Source organism: Gouania willdenowi, chromosome 24 (assembly GCF_900634775.1).
Source record: "Gouania willdenowi chromosome 24, fGouWil2.1, whole genome shotgun sequence".
Lineage (NCBI taxonomy): Eukaryota > Metazoa > Chordata > Actinopteri > Blenniiformes > Gobiesocidae > Gouania > Gouania willdenowi.
Window position 1 is genome coordinate 11,801,212 of NC_041066.1, and position 17,720 is coordinate 11,818,931.

The following is a 17,720-nucleotide window of genomic DNA, read 5'->3' on the forward strand; positions in this document are numbered from 1 at the left end:
TCATTTACATGTGAAATATTGATGTTCTTAATTTAACCCCCAGGGTGCTCAGGTGTCCCTTCCTCCCACAAAGGGGAGGATGGCAGGGGAGGGTGCTTTTGGGAAGGCCGAAGGCGCCTCGGCTCTGAAATCCCACTATCGCTGTGCAGTAATTGGTCAACAGGCAGGTGCTGTATATAAAGCTATAGGACATTTATTTCCCAATGGGGTTGGTACTCTATACTTTACGATGCAAGTGTGCATGTTGTTCTGTTTTCTGGAAATAGAGTAGTAGAGTAGAGTGACTTTATTGATCCCACAGTGGGGAAATAGTAAGTTTAGCGTCCGTGCTGTTAGTACTGCCAGTAGGAAAAATGTTACAAAATGGGCTTTTGTGCTCATTTTAGCCCAAGGTCAAGTCAAACCAAGTATAAAATCTCATTAATAAAAGTAAAATAACTGTATGTATTTTTATCTTTAGGACTAAAAATCTGTATTTCTCTCTCATGTATAGGTTAATTTCAGGTTTTTTCAAATGACTTTGTACAAGCTGCTCTTATTTACTATAAAACTGGAAGTGGCATGTATGATATATCTCGTTTCACAAAGCAGAAAGAGGTCAATTCACAACCAATCTAACCGATGGCAGAATGTTAGCTTGGGTTAGTATGCGAGCTAGCTTAGATCATTCCTTAGCATTGTTTTTCATAACACTGGTTGGAGCTTTTCCACAACATGGGCCAAGAAATCTATTTTGATTGATTTAAAAAGAAAAAAAATCATCTTTTTCTACCTTTAAATTCCAATTTGAGAGATTTGCGGTACACAAAGTTGTCTATTTCGTAGGTTTGAAAGCCGTAGTTCACCATGACGGCTATACTTGCACTAAATTAATCCAAGTGACATATTTGCATAATTTCTGGTTGAGTGAGTTTTACATTATTTGCTGTTTGTCAACTTGTTAGTCTTTCAGTTTTCAGCTCATCGAGGTGTGGATTAGTCTCAAGGCTAGTAACTGAAAGTCACAATTCGACTGTAATATTACGATTTCAAAATGAAAATGCTTAACGAAGACAAAATAGGAAACACAATGAACTTAAGACTTGTCTTTGTCAGTAACATTAACATGGAGTAAGGATTTGTGTATGCACATGCTATTATAAATAGTAGTCCCTACTATTTGTGCACTATTTGTAAAAAAAAAAAAAAAATGGCTGAAAGAAATAGAATTCACTTCCTGAAACATAATTTTTATTTATTTATTTCATGAAATGGAAATTGCAACATGGCAGCGAATATACACTCCCATGCCTGTTTTGGGTCAATATCACAAATTTACACAGAATTTTTCGTGTGAACGGTTAGGATGGAATTGTCAACTCTTGCACAAAATATTACACATAATGTTGAAGTTTATCTCCTGAAATGGACAAAGCGATATGACACAAACTGAACCCTCGTCGACTTATTTTGGGACAATATCGCACATTTACATGCAATTTTCCACAGAAAAACGGTCGGTCTAATGTGTGGAAACTTTAGCAAACGGACGGACATGAAATCTTGTGCAAAATCTCACGTGATTTCAGTGTGTGCATTTATCCAAATACAGCAGAGAAATGTGAAATTAATAACAATAGTTATCTCAATTTTAAAGCCAGTAATGAAATCTGATTAGGACAAGCTGAAGAAACGGAAACAAAACGGAAAAGGATAGAATTATGTAGAAATGGGTACATTTTGAAAAGGAGTTTGTGAAATTTTATAACAGAAATTTGTAAATTCTAAAATACGGTGTGTCCATGTACAATCATGCGCAAATAGTGTGTTTACGCTTAAATATTGGCACACAAATGAAAAATTTGTACATCTTTTGCAAATTTGGTTTTGAGAATCAATTAGAGCAGTTGCACTTGTGGCGTTTTCCTGTGGATGCAAATCTGAATTTTTTTTAAATTAGTGTCAAAGCCAGGTCATGAGGTCACAGGCATTAGTTGTCTAAAAAAGATCTGTAATGCAAATAGTGCACATGCGGCGAATACGTGGTGAAAACAGGCACGACATCTACTGATTATTTTAATACATTTATTTGGAATTTCAAACTTTTGCAAGGAAGCATTGGTAGTATTTGCATTTTTTTTTTTCATTTGTGCACTAATATTTATATGTAAACACACTATCCATGCACGGAATGTGTGCATAAATGCCCTATTTTTGTAACGCATGCACGTATAATCATAATTCACCTACAGTAAACCCTGTACTATAAGCTATTTGTATGGTTGTGAACTCTGTCAGTATCATGATTCACACGTGTCACACACACCACACTGTTAGGATATTTTAGCAAATACATTAAAATGTGGGAATCCATGGACTCTGAAGTCGGCCTACAGACTGTGATGATAGATAATGTTTTTAGTTTGCAGGAGTCATAAATATTCGCGCATAACTGGAATTTCTGCTTTCTCATGTTTTGACACAACAATGTTTTTTTTTCTTGAAACAGGAAAAATAGAACTTTCTTTTTAGCAGAGGTGACAAAGTACAAATACTTCGTTACAGTACTTTAGTTTTTCTGGTATCTATTCTTTTTTGGGCGACTTTTTACTTTTACTTCTCACTTTTTTAAACAAATACCTGTATTTTCTACTCCTTACATTTGAAAAATGACGTCACAGCATAAAAAGACGCAAAATTTTGGTAGTTTGAGCTTTTTTTCTCTCTGTCAGGTCCCTTAGTTTTAACATTTTAAAAGTGTTAAACTCAAAGCTGCTCTATGCTTTATTGAGCATTAGCACATTTTTTTTTTTCTTGACACATTTTATTTATTATGCACTCTAAATTCTCCAGATGTTCAAAGGTAGCAGATTTAACTGGTTTCCATGTACCAGTATTCTACCAAAAAAAAAAAAAAAAATATATGGAATTTGCTGGTTTAAAAACCCTGTCTTATTATTGAAGGGACATTTGTTTTACTTTTATACTTAAGTACATTTAGTAGCAACTTCAATACTTTTCCTTTTACCAGAGTTAGTATCTATACTTTTACTTGAGTACTGAAGACGAGTGCTGTTGCCACCTCTGCATGTTAGTCACCCATGAGACAATGTTCTGTCTGACTTTAACAAAAAATAGTGTTCAAATGTAATCTAGTGATTACATCCAAATACTGTAAATACTGCTACTTGTTTCATAGTTTTCACATGAACTTTGGCTTAACAGCTCTGGAAAATGTGTGTCCCAGCTCGCATTAAATAGCCCTGCTCTCCTGCATCTTAAATCTTGAGGTGTAATGGTTTATGTTTGGCCCATTTAGGGCCCCATAAATACATCTGCTACTTTCCTTCAAATGTAGGTCTCAGCCTTTAAGCACCTTACTGGGACACCATTTAACAGCAGTATGTCAGTCCTGGCTGTCAATCAAATTTATCCCATTTCCCATTGGTTAATGCAATACTGCAGGGATGGGCCAGGAAGGAAAGGCTGACTGCATTAGCTGCCCCTTGTTTTCTTCTAAATAAACCGCTGCAGTCATAATTACAGGATGATAGACAGACTTCCTGGTTACAGGCGGTGCTCTCAGCAGTTTCCCATGCTGTTGCTGCCCACTCGTTTCTTCATTGAACTATCCTGTAAAAGCAGCTAAAAACAATAATTAATAGCAGATCTACATATAGAATATGCCTTAAGGAATGCTGAACATGCTGGGGGTTTTTTTCTTGATAGCACAGACCTCATTCCCTGTGAGACATACTCCTTCATGCTTGAGCTTGCTCTCTCTGTGTGTGTGTGTGTGTGTGTGTTAGTGGGTGGAAAGCCTGGTCGAATTACAGTCCAAATATAGTCAAGCAGTGAAAGCCTTGCATGACTTTTTACACATTCAGGTGGTGTGCTGGTGCTTGGGGGGCATGACAGAGTCTGAATCTGTCCTGTTCTCCATCCACACACAGCAGTCTTGGTAGTAGCTTGGTTTGCCTTACTAGGACAAGGCAGCAGCCATCAGCAGGAACAGGAGGGCTTACTCAAACTCCCACTTGCCATTTCAAAAGGGGGGAGAAAGAAAGAAAGGAAAAAAAAAAAAAAAAAAAAACAAGATCCCAGTTATGCATGCTCCTGTTGCCTAGCAACATGCTGGGTTTTGAGTGGAGAAGCATCATGGATGAGTGCCAGAGCGCACTTTCTGCAGCCTCCTTCCCCTGTGAGCAGCTCGCTGTCACCACCATATACCCAGCAGTGCTCGGTTATGCTCAACATCACTCAAAAGACACGGCACAACGGACAGGAGGATGATTGTAATCATTTATTGACACATTTGTCTAGTCGTGTAAACAACATACAGACTTGTTATGCTGTCTTTTTATAGATCATTTTCACAATCAAGCATAAGAAAAATGACATAAGACATGATAAAGTTCATGGTCTTTTTATTTGAAAAAAAAAAAAGAGAAAAAGAATAGCATGTACAACTTGGAATGAATGTAAACTGAACTCAGACGAAGGGCCCATGGAGGATGGCGCGCCGACGACGCTAGCAGCGTGCGTCGCCAACACAGCCCAAGCTCCACTACACTCGTCTGAGCCGAGAAACAGAAGAAAAAGAAAAGTGAAGGCCAGTGATTCTCTCTTGCTAGAAAAGAGGAAAGACGCTCCATCTCAGCAAAAAAAACAGAAAAGAAAGAAAGCTCACCGTAAGACTCTTTAAGTCCACCTCCTTTAAAGAGGGTGGGCACACAACTACTAAGATGGCCATCCAAATAGCATAACAAAGGAGAAAAAAAAACAAAAAAACATGCCAAACATTTGAAAATGTTTTTTTGTACATTGGTTTTTCTTTTTAACTAGCATACAATTAAGTCCCATTCCACTTTAAATGTTTCGAGTTAGAACCTGGTATATTCTCTCTTTAACAGTACAGGGTTCTTCTCCAAATACAAAAAAAAACTGTACCAAACCAACAAGAGGACAGCTTATAGTGGAATCGGCACGCTCTGGTAGCCCGGAGGAGGGATGAGGGAGGTGTGTTAGTGCTCCGGTCTCAAGCTGCATGCATGAAGAACAGAAAACAGAGAGAAAAAGAAGAGATGGCCAGCCCGGACTTTTACCACCAGCAAATGGAAACTGGAAAGAGTTTTACCAAATGCATTTGCTTTCATCTGAGAGTTGCAGTTACAGGGTTGTTTGTTGTTTATCTTTATCTTTTAGGTTTGATGCTAAACTGATCTCCAGGGGGAGGGGACAGGATCACTAACCAATATTGTCATGCAGATATTTTTTGTATATTTTTTTTTTATAGTTTTTCCTGTGTGGAAAGAAGGATATTTTATTTCAACATTCAATTATTTTTCTATACAGAAACAGTATGAATAAATGAACATTTTTTTTTTTCCAAGAGGTAAGTAAAACATTTTGATTTTTTTTTCTTTTTTTTTTCTTCTAAGAGGGGAGAGGACGGGGCAGGCAAGCTTCACTTCGCAGTCATCATCTGTACAAACTCTGCAGAGAGAAAAGAGAGAGAGAGAAAAAGACAATGAGGACATGCTTTTGTTTTTTCTGAGAGCAGTCACCTGCTAAATAGTTCAATGCTTTATTCATTTTTTAATCAAAGTGAGCAGGTCCAGGACAGACATCCTAATTAGTGTCCGCTTTCCAAACAGCTTCCATGTTCATCTCATTAAACCCAGTTTGACTAAAGCCGATTTAAGCCATAGCGCTGTGCTTACAGTTGTAAGCACTGCTGTCACACATCCCCAAGCTCAGATTCTTTGAGAACAGGATATTTATCAACCAGGTGCACATTATAGATACAGCATTCTAGAAAATAGGTGTGGCCTCTTGGATTTATCTGATCTAGGCTCCACTTTTAGCCCCATGCAGGGCTGTGATCAATTACAATTACGTCTTCAATTATCCATGTTCAATTACCACTCAATTATGATTACAGTGACTGCCATTTTTTCCAATTACAATTATTGTTATACGAAATTATAATTACGTTCTCAATTACAAAGCCTGAGCCTGAAATAAATCACCAAATAAAACTTAACTCTTCTTGTGTTTTGATATGATGTCTTAAATCAGCTGTAAAATATACTAATAAATTATATCTATCATCTAATTTGTTTTTGTTTGTTCCTTATTCATGGAAATTTTGAAATATTAATATTTTTGGTGTGAGAGCGTTTTTTCGGTCAGTATAACCCTAGATTTCTATTATTTAAATGGTAAAACGGTCCTCACGGGAAGTGGGAAAACTTTCATTGATTAACTAACCATATAACAAATGTGTGTACGCCACAGAACTGAAACATATTCCCCAGTTTTGCATTTAATTGAATTGTAATTTACAGTTGTTATAGGATTTCCAATTCAATTATGATTACAGCTGCAACTGATTTTTTCTACTACAATTACATGATAATTGTAATTGCGTAAAAGATCATTTATTACTATTATAATTGACCCCAACCATGGCCCCATGTGTATCTGATATAAAGTGTGTCGTTGAGTTCTGAGCTCGTCGGTGTCAGTTTTACCTTCATAGTTGACCTGTCCGTCTCCATCGATGTCTGCTTCTCTGATCATCTCGTCCACCTCCTCGTCCGTTAGCTTCTCTCCCAGGTTCGTCATGACGTGACGGAGCTCTGCCGCGCTGATGTAGCCGTTGCCGTCCTTGGAAAGAGAAACAAACAGAAAATCAAACTTGCGGAAAAAGAATCCAAAGGTCTGACAGGAAGTATCTTTGTCGAGTCGACTCATAAGCAGAGGTCAAGTGATGAACGTTATTCACAGCTTTCCTTTCTCATCATCTCAGACAAAATGTCTGGCATGCCAAGTGTCGTTAAATAGCGGAGATTTCAATGTCAGTGCTTTCCAAGTGCTCACCTTGTCAAATACCCGGAAGGCCTCGCGAATCTCCTCCTCGCTGTCTGTGTCTTTCATTTTTCTGGCCATCATGGTCAGGAACTCTGGGAAGTCGATGGTTCCGTTTCCTGAAATGAATGATCGATGCGGCACATTTAATCAGCGAGAAATTCCAATTATCAAAGTGTAGAGACAATGGGACCAAGCATTTAGCTGATGAGAACATTTTTACTTGATTACGATAAGACTAAACATTCTGAAAGGTGGTATGCACCAGCACGCTAGTGATGTACGCAGCTATTGGCTGGAGGGAGGGGGAGGAGTGGGTGGTATGTGTGGGAGTGACTCGCTCTGTGCGTTTTTTCTTCCTCAGGGAAGCCCTGGGAAAATGTTGAGTATGGGAAACGCAACGCAGCAGGATTGCAGAGGGAACCCGTGGCCAGTCATCCATAATGTAGACATTTTGTATAGTGTGCTGCTTGGCCTGCATGATTCAAAGGGGTTTTTCCTCCTCTGCTCCCAGAGGAGGACCAGTCAACATTTGTCCTTGTTTGTTGTCGAGCATCAGACCTAGTATTTGTATTTAAAAGCTGCTGCACCTGACTATGCAACGTGGTGGTGGTGGTGTTTTGAGTGGTGTTAATAGTAGCAGCTGTGCGCACTAGGATCAATATCAATGTAGCTGTTGACAAGATGAGATTACCAGGGGATCAGGCTCTCTTGACAGGAAAAGGGATCCACGCTGCAGGGGGTGGACAGGAGGAGTGCTGGTGGATCTTAACAATCCCTTCCTTTCTAGTTGAACGGGAAATTGTCGGTAGTGATTGTATTTTTGTTGACAAAAAGCCCAGAGAATACGCAGACAAATCTAAAGGGATTTGAAGTGAAGGTCAGGGACACGAGCACCCATGAGGATTAACCTCTGGGTGTGACAAATGGGCGGGGCGGACAGAATGTAGGCCGATTAACCAATAGTGCAATAGGGAGAGTGAATAGTGTAAGCCCAAAAAATGCATGCAGTAATATGATGGGCCAGATGGTGATCTCGTGGCTCAAGGTAATAAAATAAAGACCTGTTATCTAACAAACAGAGACAGCCCGCATTGCCCAAGGAGCCCACGTCACAACCGAGGTGCTGAGGGATGGAGTGTATCGGTCTTTAAACGCTACTGCACCATAGCTGCAAACACACAATTGAATATTCTGGAGGGTGATATCCAGTCAGCTATGGAGGAATAGAAGGAAGCAGAAGCAGGAATATAGACAGGAAGGGAGGCAGACGGGCTGAGGGAGAAAGGGTGTGAGCGCAAAGAGAGCGAGGGTGGCGGTAGGTGGGCGGTAGAGAGGGAGATGGAGATGAGGAGATAATATAAGAAGTGAACTGAGTGGGAGATGGTGCGATTACACATAAGAGCTGCTGATGCAAACTATAGAAGGCTGAGGCATCTCTGTGTGTGTGCTTTTAAGTTTTACTGGGAAAAAGCTGACTTTACTCTCAGAGTACAAAAACAAGGACAGGCTTGTGTAACCAAAATGAGGATTTTGGTTGTACATGTGCACATTTTCAAACCCCACCTCCCCAATACCAGAACAATGTAATCCACTATCAAACTGGTTGATCTCCCCTCACAGTCCATCTTTGTAGATCTGGATGGGAGTTTATCCTTGGTAAACATGAGCTGCTGCATCACTGTGAGCAGGTGTGCTTTGTTTGGCGTCGTCCTCATTCATACGCTTGTAAATAAAGCGTTGGTGATTTCATCTGATAACCGCAACCCACACTGCTCATAAATTTGCAGCTAGGCCTTTACGATTGATTAAGACGGGGGAGCGTTTTTCTCTCAACTTAATCCGAGCACTCATTCTCTCTACCATTCATTGTGATTCTTTGCCACAGCCTCTTTATTTGGTAAACAGAGCTGATCTTCAATGGTCCAGCTGACATCCCATGGCTGCTGATGTGGGTACTGGATGTGCAAAGTGCAGAGAGGGCCTTATGTAACCACTTTTATTTTCCATTACTAGCTTCATTGCTGTCTGACCTAGATTGCATCAGCCAAGGGAGGCAGAGGCAGAACAAGAGGATGTTAGTGTGTGTTTGTGTGTGTGTGTGTGTGCGCGTTTGTGTTGAGTTCCTGGGGGTAACAGAGCGAGGGGGTGGGCACTGAGGATGGTAGAAGGATGTTTCATTAAAGGCACATCTAAGCCACTGTGCAATAGATGTCACCTGATCAATGTGGTCCCATTTGTGAAATCCTATAAGCTGACATGGCAGCAAAGGGGGGCAAAAGCCCCTCTGACAGGCTAAACATCCTCAGCTAGCACAGCTCGGCCGCCACAGGCAAACTTCCTCATTTTCTCAGATAATTTTCTGCCTCATGAACAATGAACATCAACAGCATTGAACAGATAGCTTGTTTCATTAGCATGGCACTGCAAAAAACCTGAGCATCCTTGATAATGTGAACTCTGACATAAATGTACATACTGTACCTTAATTCCCATCTCTATTAAAAAAAAAAAACTGCCCGTAAAATAAAGATGGTGAGGAATGACACAGCTGGTGTGTTTAGAATCAGACGGTGAGTTTATCCAAATGTAACAAAATGTTATTTAGAGCATAAACTAATGTGAGAGCTTGGATCTTTCTACACTATTTTGTCATAGAGATAATAGTGTTGACAGCTGCAAATAATTCAGCTGATTGAAAACAAAGATGCTATAGGAAGGGATAATTCAGACCTATAATGTGTTTTCAACATGTATCCTACAGCACAATCTGGTTTAAAACACAAATATAATTAAACAAGCAATAATTACTTTTAAGGTTTATTTATGGTAGTTCCTATCAATGCTTTCATGTCTCATTTGATGACAAATTAACATTATTTCTTAGCCTAATGCCAAGCACAGCACACCTTGCTTTGGTAAATATTGACAGTAGAGGTCGACCGATTTTAGCCATCATTGATTAATCGACATTGGTCAATAATAGCCCTGCCGATTACTTAGTTAGGCTATATATAATTGATGTATTAACATTTTTTTTTTTGCTGTGTGGAGATTGTATGCTGTGCTTTCAGTATTTTAAGTTGTTACTTTTGATTCAAAAGTAATGATTACATAATAACAACACTGTGAGAACTCACTTGTTCACTGTTTTTATCTTGTTTTTATCTTGACAGTGTTAATAACTCAACTTCTTTATTTCAATTTACTAGTATTTAGCTTTTTTGTCCTTGAATTATGTTTTTGGTATAAGAACTTGTATTCATCTACAGTGTATGTATATATATATATATATATATATATATATATATATATATAGAGAGAGAGAGAGAGAGAGTATATCAATGTTCTTTTTTCATATGTCTGTTAGTTATTGACCAATATATCCCATATTAGCTTTTAAAAACCTCCATATTGGCCCTAAAAATCTCAGATCGGTCAGGGACCAAACAAAGTTTGAAGTTTGTAGCCTACAGGTCCTGTTTAGGGCCACCTACTGACGGAGAGTAACATTTGATTACTCCAACTATCAATGTCCAAGGTCCTCAAGCTAATCCATAGCTATATACGTGATGTAACGGTGACCAACAGTTTAACGCAGCACACTCCATTGAACAGTGACTGGGAACCTTGGTATAATACGTCTACTGCAGTTTGCAATTTATATAGCACAATGTATATGCATATTTTATATATATGGGATTTCTAAAATTTGTAGTTTTTACAAAATTACCAATTAAACTGGCTACAATCAAGTATCTTGTGCAGAGTAAATAAGTGGAAATGGTAATCTATACATGTTAAACAAGACTCTTTAAAGATATCTTAGTAGCAATCCAGTTTCACTGTATTTCATTGGGTACCCCATTAACATATAACTTAATCAGCATTGCAAACTAGATTACATATGTAAAAAGATGAGCATGAGTATCACTGACCATCAGCATCCACCTCATTGATCATGTCCTGGAGCTCGGCCTCTGTGGGGTTCTGGCCTAGTGACCTCATAACGGTGCCCAGCTCTTTGGTGGTGATGGTGCCGTCACCATCCTTGTCAAATAAGGAGAAAGCCTCCTTGAACTCTGGAACAAGAACATAAAGAGTGGAGAGAAATGAGACCGGGTTATGTTAGGACACTTTGCAGCCGGGGCCCCAAAGGATAATTAAGTCTCATTGGGAAAAAACTGGCTGCTGGAGGTGGAACAGTGTAAGGGATTCATCTGACACACACAGCAAACTAAACTGAATTTGTACGGGTGCTAAACTCTTGACATTACAGAACAATCTAAACTGTTTTCAGCTGAAAGCAAACAGGTGTGTCTGTATCCTTGTTTAAAAACTACAAGCAATAAAAACCTACCCAGGGAAGTGAATCCAGGCAATGTTAAGAGTTAGCCTTGGGGCCTTAGCACAAGCTAATTAGCCACAAAGGAGGTTTTACTGGTGAGGGACTGTGCACCTTCCAATTTTAGCACAAAGCCCACAATGGACATTTCTTATGAATATCAAGGTGCCTAGGTGACTATAAACAAATCATAAACTCGCCTGGAAAACAATATTTACATGGCTTTGTTGGTTTAGTCCTGGTTTACAGCTGCTGGAATTACTTTTATGAAAAACAAAAGGAAATTCAGCTTATCTGCATTTAATGATGTTTCCAAAATGTCGTCACTTCTAGATAACATGGGATTAATTATCTAGGAAAGAGAGAAATGAAAAGAAATGGCCATTTACCTGCAATCTGCTCTTCTGTTAGTTGGTCAGCCTGTGGTTGAAAAAAAAGAGAGAAACAAAATGAAGCCGAGTTACTAACAAGTTACTCAACATGGAAAACTGTTTGGTCATTGCATTCCTCATCATCCCACCTAACAACCACGGCACAGCTGAACACAGGCCACAGTGTTCAGGGTAAGCTGGCCTCAACCCATGACAATACACTCATTTACGTAGATTGTCTACACAACATTCTCTGTTCTGGACACCGTGTTGCAGTTGTTTAACAAATCTATGCTGGACCTACACCCAACCTGATGACCATAAAAATGTTAAAGATGATTTTTAAAACCCAGCAAAAAACATCATTAATCATTAAACCCAATGTTGTGTGTGTAAACAACCGATCCAAGCTGTTGGTGGGTTGTTTCTTCAGGGGAATCCTTATTACAGCTTAGACTTGATCACACAATAATAAGATATGGAGTTGCCTTTAAAAAATGACAATGACTTGTAATACCCGAGATGAAGGGGTGTTTTCCAAATGAAGCATTTTTATTTTGTTCCTTTTTGTCTATTAATAGCCGACAGTTGCTGACACATCGATTGAAATCAAGGAGCCAAGCCTTGGCCATGGATTTTTTTAATTTGTTTATCTTGAACTCTTCAGGGTTAACTTTGCATTATTGTTCTTGGCTTGCGAGATAGATGCTTTTTCATGATTATTATAATCTAACACTTGATATTGTGCTTGCAGGCAAGGCAGGAACACACAGACAAACATGCTTGTGCAAACACGCCACCATACGCAAGAGGAAACCTGCTCACTCACACTTAAGACATACTTTTAACATATTTTCTCAACTCCACAACACGTTTACGTCAACCTTATATTTCCTGTAAATTAGTTTCTAGTTGTGCCTTGAAGCAAAATCTTCAAGCCAAACTGTAACTGTCAAATGATGTGGCTGTGGAGGAGACTTGAGAATGACTGCCTCTCAGTTTGTCTTTGTATTATTTTCACAAATCAAATCAGCTAACTAAAGTTGTTGTGTAATGGCTGGAATGGTGAGATTTAGCAAAATGTCACATGATACATCCCTCGCTGACCTATCACTGACCAACAAACATACAAAGGAAGAGTTGTTCGTTATGGCTCAAGCAGCAGCAGCTGCCAGGGCTAGAAGTGATGTGATCACGTGTTCATACGATTAACGATACCATAATCAATACGGCTGGGATGTGTTCTTTACAGCTCACATCCTGTGTTTTGTTCACATCTCCATTGGAGGAAAACGTCAGGCTTGAGCTGAAAACTATTCCCATATTTCTTGATTAATGTTTGCAATTTTTTCCAGCTGAGATGCAGCCCTTCCTCTTCCCCCCATTAGTCATGCTGCTGTGTTGCTCCAGCTAAATCCTTGTCGTCTCTTGTCTTCATGTTCCCCGTTGTCATACTAGGTGAGCTTTCGGTGACTCAGTGCTTTGGATTCTCCCTTGGCTCAGATCCAAACTGTCGGGGCCTTATTGTGCTGCAGTGGCTCCACATTCTTCACTGACCGTCTCGTCTTTTTCTACGTCAGTCGTTTGTCGCCCAACATGAACTCACCCACCTCCACGAGTCTGTTTTTCCTTTAACGTGGGACACAGTTTGTACTAGAGGACACTCCCTGTGATTCATCATCACCACTGTCGAATGGACTGGGTTGCTTGGTGTCGGGCTTCCACTTTTAATAACATCTTATTAGGAAACATGAGTGTGAGTAATTGGGACAAGCTTTGCTGGCTTGAGTTGGTCAACTGTTCCCAATGCTGACATGGCAACGTCCCCCCACCCAGGACAGTGGGACACGGGGAATTCTTTCAATCACATGTAGAGCCTCCCATTTGTGTAGGTTTACACATTTCTGTTTCATTTTATGAGCTTGTGCCAAATTGGATATCATTACTGGCTAATAAACTTCACAAAATCATTGCAAACATTCTTAAAAAAGCTTAATGGAGTTGACTATTATAATTAATTTCATATTTTTACACAAGTACGCACCGAGATCACCCAAGATTTTATGCCCAGACAATAATTTACCCATATTACACCGGAAATTATGAAAACTAAACCTATCGTAAAACCTATTTACAATTCAGAAAAGTCTGTCATATCATGGAATTTTGTGCCACATTTGACCACATGTTTACAGAAACAAAATAAATATAAATGTATAATATTATCCCAAAACATGCATGTGAGGGTACGTTTCGTATCATATTCCACTTGACTTTGTTTGATATTCTTTCAAAAATATGAAAAATCTTGCCATTTCTTTTTCAGGAAGTAAATTCTGCATTTTCTACGATCACAGGAAATTGAAGGCCCTGCATAGATAATGCAGCCTCACCCTTGCATCAATTACCTTCGTGATGATGCAACATTTTAGAACAAAAAGTTCAATGATTTGACGCTATTATTTCCTAAACAATCCCTGAAGTGGCATCTCTCTCTCTTTGTTGTACAAGGTTATGGACCAGTTGCGGTTTGGAATGATGATGACACACACACACACACACAAAGAGTACAAAGACTTAATATGAAACACACACTCCCTTTAAGAGAAGTACAGAGCTTCAGAATGCACGTCATCTCTTAGAGGCTGCACAAAAGATTGCGAGGCCTCAGGCGGAGTTGTGATTAAAAGGGAGGGGGGGGACTGAAGCGAAGTGGATGGAAATCACAATTCCCAGTCCTTCACATCCCCTACTTTAACTGATAGTTAAAAGTGGTGGCGACTGCTGGTTTTCCGACACAATACAAACAGGGCTTTTTATCACTCCTCGACAGCAGAAACGTGGACATGGGTCTGGATGTTGTCACCGAGCTAATCAATTATTCATTTTAGGTGATCGGATGTCTGTCAAAGTTACTAAACATGCATCAGCAAACAAGAGTGTAAGAGAAACACGAGAGGGCCCCGGCATTGTTCCACTATACATATTCGATACTGCCACCACCTCCTCCTCCTCCTCGGTGGTGGAACCATCTCCAGCTCAGCAGCCCATTGACGGATATGCAGGGGTTTTTACTATGTGGATCAAACTTCTCAGAAACGTCGATATGTCACCACAACAACAACAACAACTTGCTTTTACGTTTTCATTTCTGCCGTGTTGTTGCAACATGAACCTGCATAGCAGCTCAATACCATATATGGGATATTTGATCATGTCAGAGGTGGTGGGGGAGAGAAACTCCAGGCCATTACGGATCTATGAAGAAGCTCGATAAACAATCAATTAACTTGATTATCTCAGATCGGTTACCCTTGGTAACTTCTTGTGTGACGTAGCTGGTTGGGTAGGCTTGGTTTTCCATTGGGTGTTTTTAGATTTCAGTGTGGCTTCAACAACTGAGGGAAAAGTAGTTTAAACCAAGCAACACTGGACATTTTTTAAGGCATTTTCAAAATGATCGTAGTAGATGTGTTGAATGTAAATGAATTATTCGGGTAGAATTTGACTAAAACTCGACAGCTGGTTAATGCAGGCGGTTTCAATCGTTTTGCATAACCTTAGGGACTTTGCAAAGAAGCAAGCAAATGAGCTGAACAGAACACTACACCCAGCCCATAATTTATAGCACAGATAAGAAATGGGCTGGAGAGGATGCAGAGAGGGGCGGAACTGCATTTCATACAGGTGCAGATATAACCTTGTTTTAAAAAATTAAATAAATAAGTAAATAATAAAATGACACAATATGGTCAGTTTCCGTTGCGGAAATCTGACGGGATACAATAGTTCCGAGTTCCCCCTCCTTCCTTGAACACCCCCATCCCCCAACCCCACCTCTCTGTCATGGTACGGAATGGCACAGATTGAACTACAAAGATAGTGCAACCCCATAGAAAGATAAGGAAGCACACAGCTCGGTAGAAAAGCCCTCACACACACAGACCCCGGACATGTTCCCTTCCTGTTTAATCTACATTAGCAATGGGACTCACGGCCAGCTAAAACCCACCCTACCGCACTCATAAATTACCAATAACACCGTCATAACTCTGAATATCTCCCCGAAATTTGAAGTTGCACCGTAAAATGCAGCAGGGCTCCATCCACGGACCGGTTACCTGACCCGAGATAGCCGACAAGCTAACATGTATTGCGCAGTTATGATGCATATACAGTCCCTTTCTGTACAGAAGCAGACTGCAGATGTACAGCAGCCACGCGGAGGAGCAAATACTGGTCAAAAGTGTGGCTTTAAAAAGGCGCGGAAAACCCCATGCCTGGCGGGCGGTTTCCGCCTCACTAACTACAGCAAACCGACAGCTTTCAACAGCAACACGAACCAAAGCGGAAAATTCACACAGCCGTAATAACCAGGAGTAGCGCCTTTCAAAACTAAAACAATCTGCTGGAGAATGAATGGCCATACATACCATGTCGGACGAGTTGTGTGCTTGTCGGTGTGCGGAGGCAGACTAGGAGTGTGCTCGTCCCGTAGATGGAGCTCCACTGGCGGTGTAGCAGTGTGTGTATATTGGCAGTGGCCGGAACGGGGATTGCCTGGTGTATCCCTCCGCCACGCTAGCACTGCTCACTCACTCACTCACTCACTTCCTTATTTCGATTCAGGGCCGCTGCAGCACAGCAGTAGTACAGTAGATGATGATGATGATGATGATGATGAACAGGCCCTATAACCAGCTAACTATGTGATCAATTTAGGTGATCATGTCCGAAGTGCATTTAGATCATTTGGACTGTAATGTCTTCAACAGATCTTATTAAACCAATAATCAGATTAGGATTATACACTTAACATTATGACTCATTGAACATATGTGTCTAAAGGTTTGAGCAAAATAAACAAAACTTTTCAAATCAAAACTCATCTCTACCAATCTGTTAATTATCTGTAATTATCATTCAATAATTATCCTAATTTTTTATTTTTTTTAAAAAAATATTATTATTCCATTTCCTAATGTATTTTATTATTCATTATAAGTGTCCCTGGGTGGCCTGAAAGGTGCTTTTAAATAAAATGTATTATTATTATTATTATTATTGTTGTTATTATTATTATTATTATTATTATTATAACATCAGCTAATACTAGACAAATAAACTTCACATTGACACATTTGAGACAGCCTTTAAATTATGGTATCAATGTGTTATTATTATTATTATCATTATTGTTATTATTATTATTATTATTATTATTAGGAGTGAGACAATATACAATGTACTTTTAGAACACCATAAAACATTTTTTTAAAAAGTGCGCTTTGAAAAATAACTATGCTTGCATTTAACTAATTCCAGGCAAATACTTACATATAAGTTGGGTATAACCTATTCAACTCAAGCCAATATGAAATATAAAATAAACAATGACATAAATAAATAAGACATTTTTTTTTTGTATTTAAAGTGTAGAAAGTGCCACTCTGCAACTATAATAATGTACAAACTATTATGACATTCTTAATCCTTCTTTTATCCTCAAATATTACTAACACATTTTATTTAAGAGCTAAAACTGCTCGGGGTCTAATTGACCCCAGAGGACAATGCGTTCAATGTGTGTTCAGCACATTAGGAGAAAGAAAAATTGTCATAATTGTACCCATCAAAATAGGAAAAGTCATAAAATATAAGGCACAAAAAAAAAAAAAATAGTCAACGATTATTTTTTGAATGATAAACATTGTAAGGGGTCAAATTGACCCCAAGGATAGTTGGAGGGTAAAAAAAAAAAAATTCCGATCTGTGCATAAACTTTTCACAACAAGTTTTTAACATCTAACTAGAACAGTCTAGTGAAGTCGTAGCTTTTTCATGAATAGTTTACATGGGAGTTTTAATTCCTCTTTCATTCAGAATAAAAGTTAAATCCTCTTTAAACTGACCGTGTGAACACTCAATTCCTAATTCAAATTTAATTCTGCGTAATTAATTATTATTATTATTATTACTCACCTTAGTTACGAACGTTACTCACTGAGGACACCTGCTGGTCAATATTTACTGTTTTTTTTTTTTTGTTTTGTTTTTAGTATATTAAACCCACTTTAGTCATTTTTAAAAAGCCCTTTGTGCGATCAGTTCTGTAGATTCTACACAGCTTTCAGTTTATCTCTGAGTTATCA

General features: G+C 39.1%; 1 protein-coding gene across 1 annotated transcript; it reads right to left on the reverse strand.

The window, feature by feature from the left end:
- Positions 1-5,275: 5,275 nt before the first annotated feature.
- LOC114457399 (calmodulin) lies at positions 5,276-16,143 on the reverse strand. The gene is made up of 6 exons (XM_028439132.1): positions 16,002-16,143; positions 11,587-11,617; positions 10,791-10,934; positions 6,865-6,971; positions 6,516-6,651; positions 5,276-5,475 (listed from the first exon to the last, which is right to left on the reverse strand). Exons 1-6 carry the CDS (start codon positions 16,002-16,004, stop codon positions 5,447-5,449), a joined length of 450 nt encoding a protein of 149 aa, XP_028294933.1. The 5' UTR covers positions 16,005-16,143; the 3' UTR covers positions 5,276-5,446.
- Positions 16,144-17,720: the final 1,577 nt, after the last annotated feature.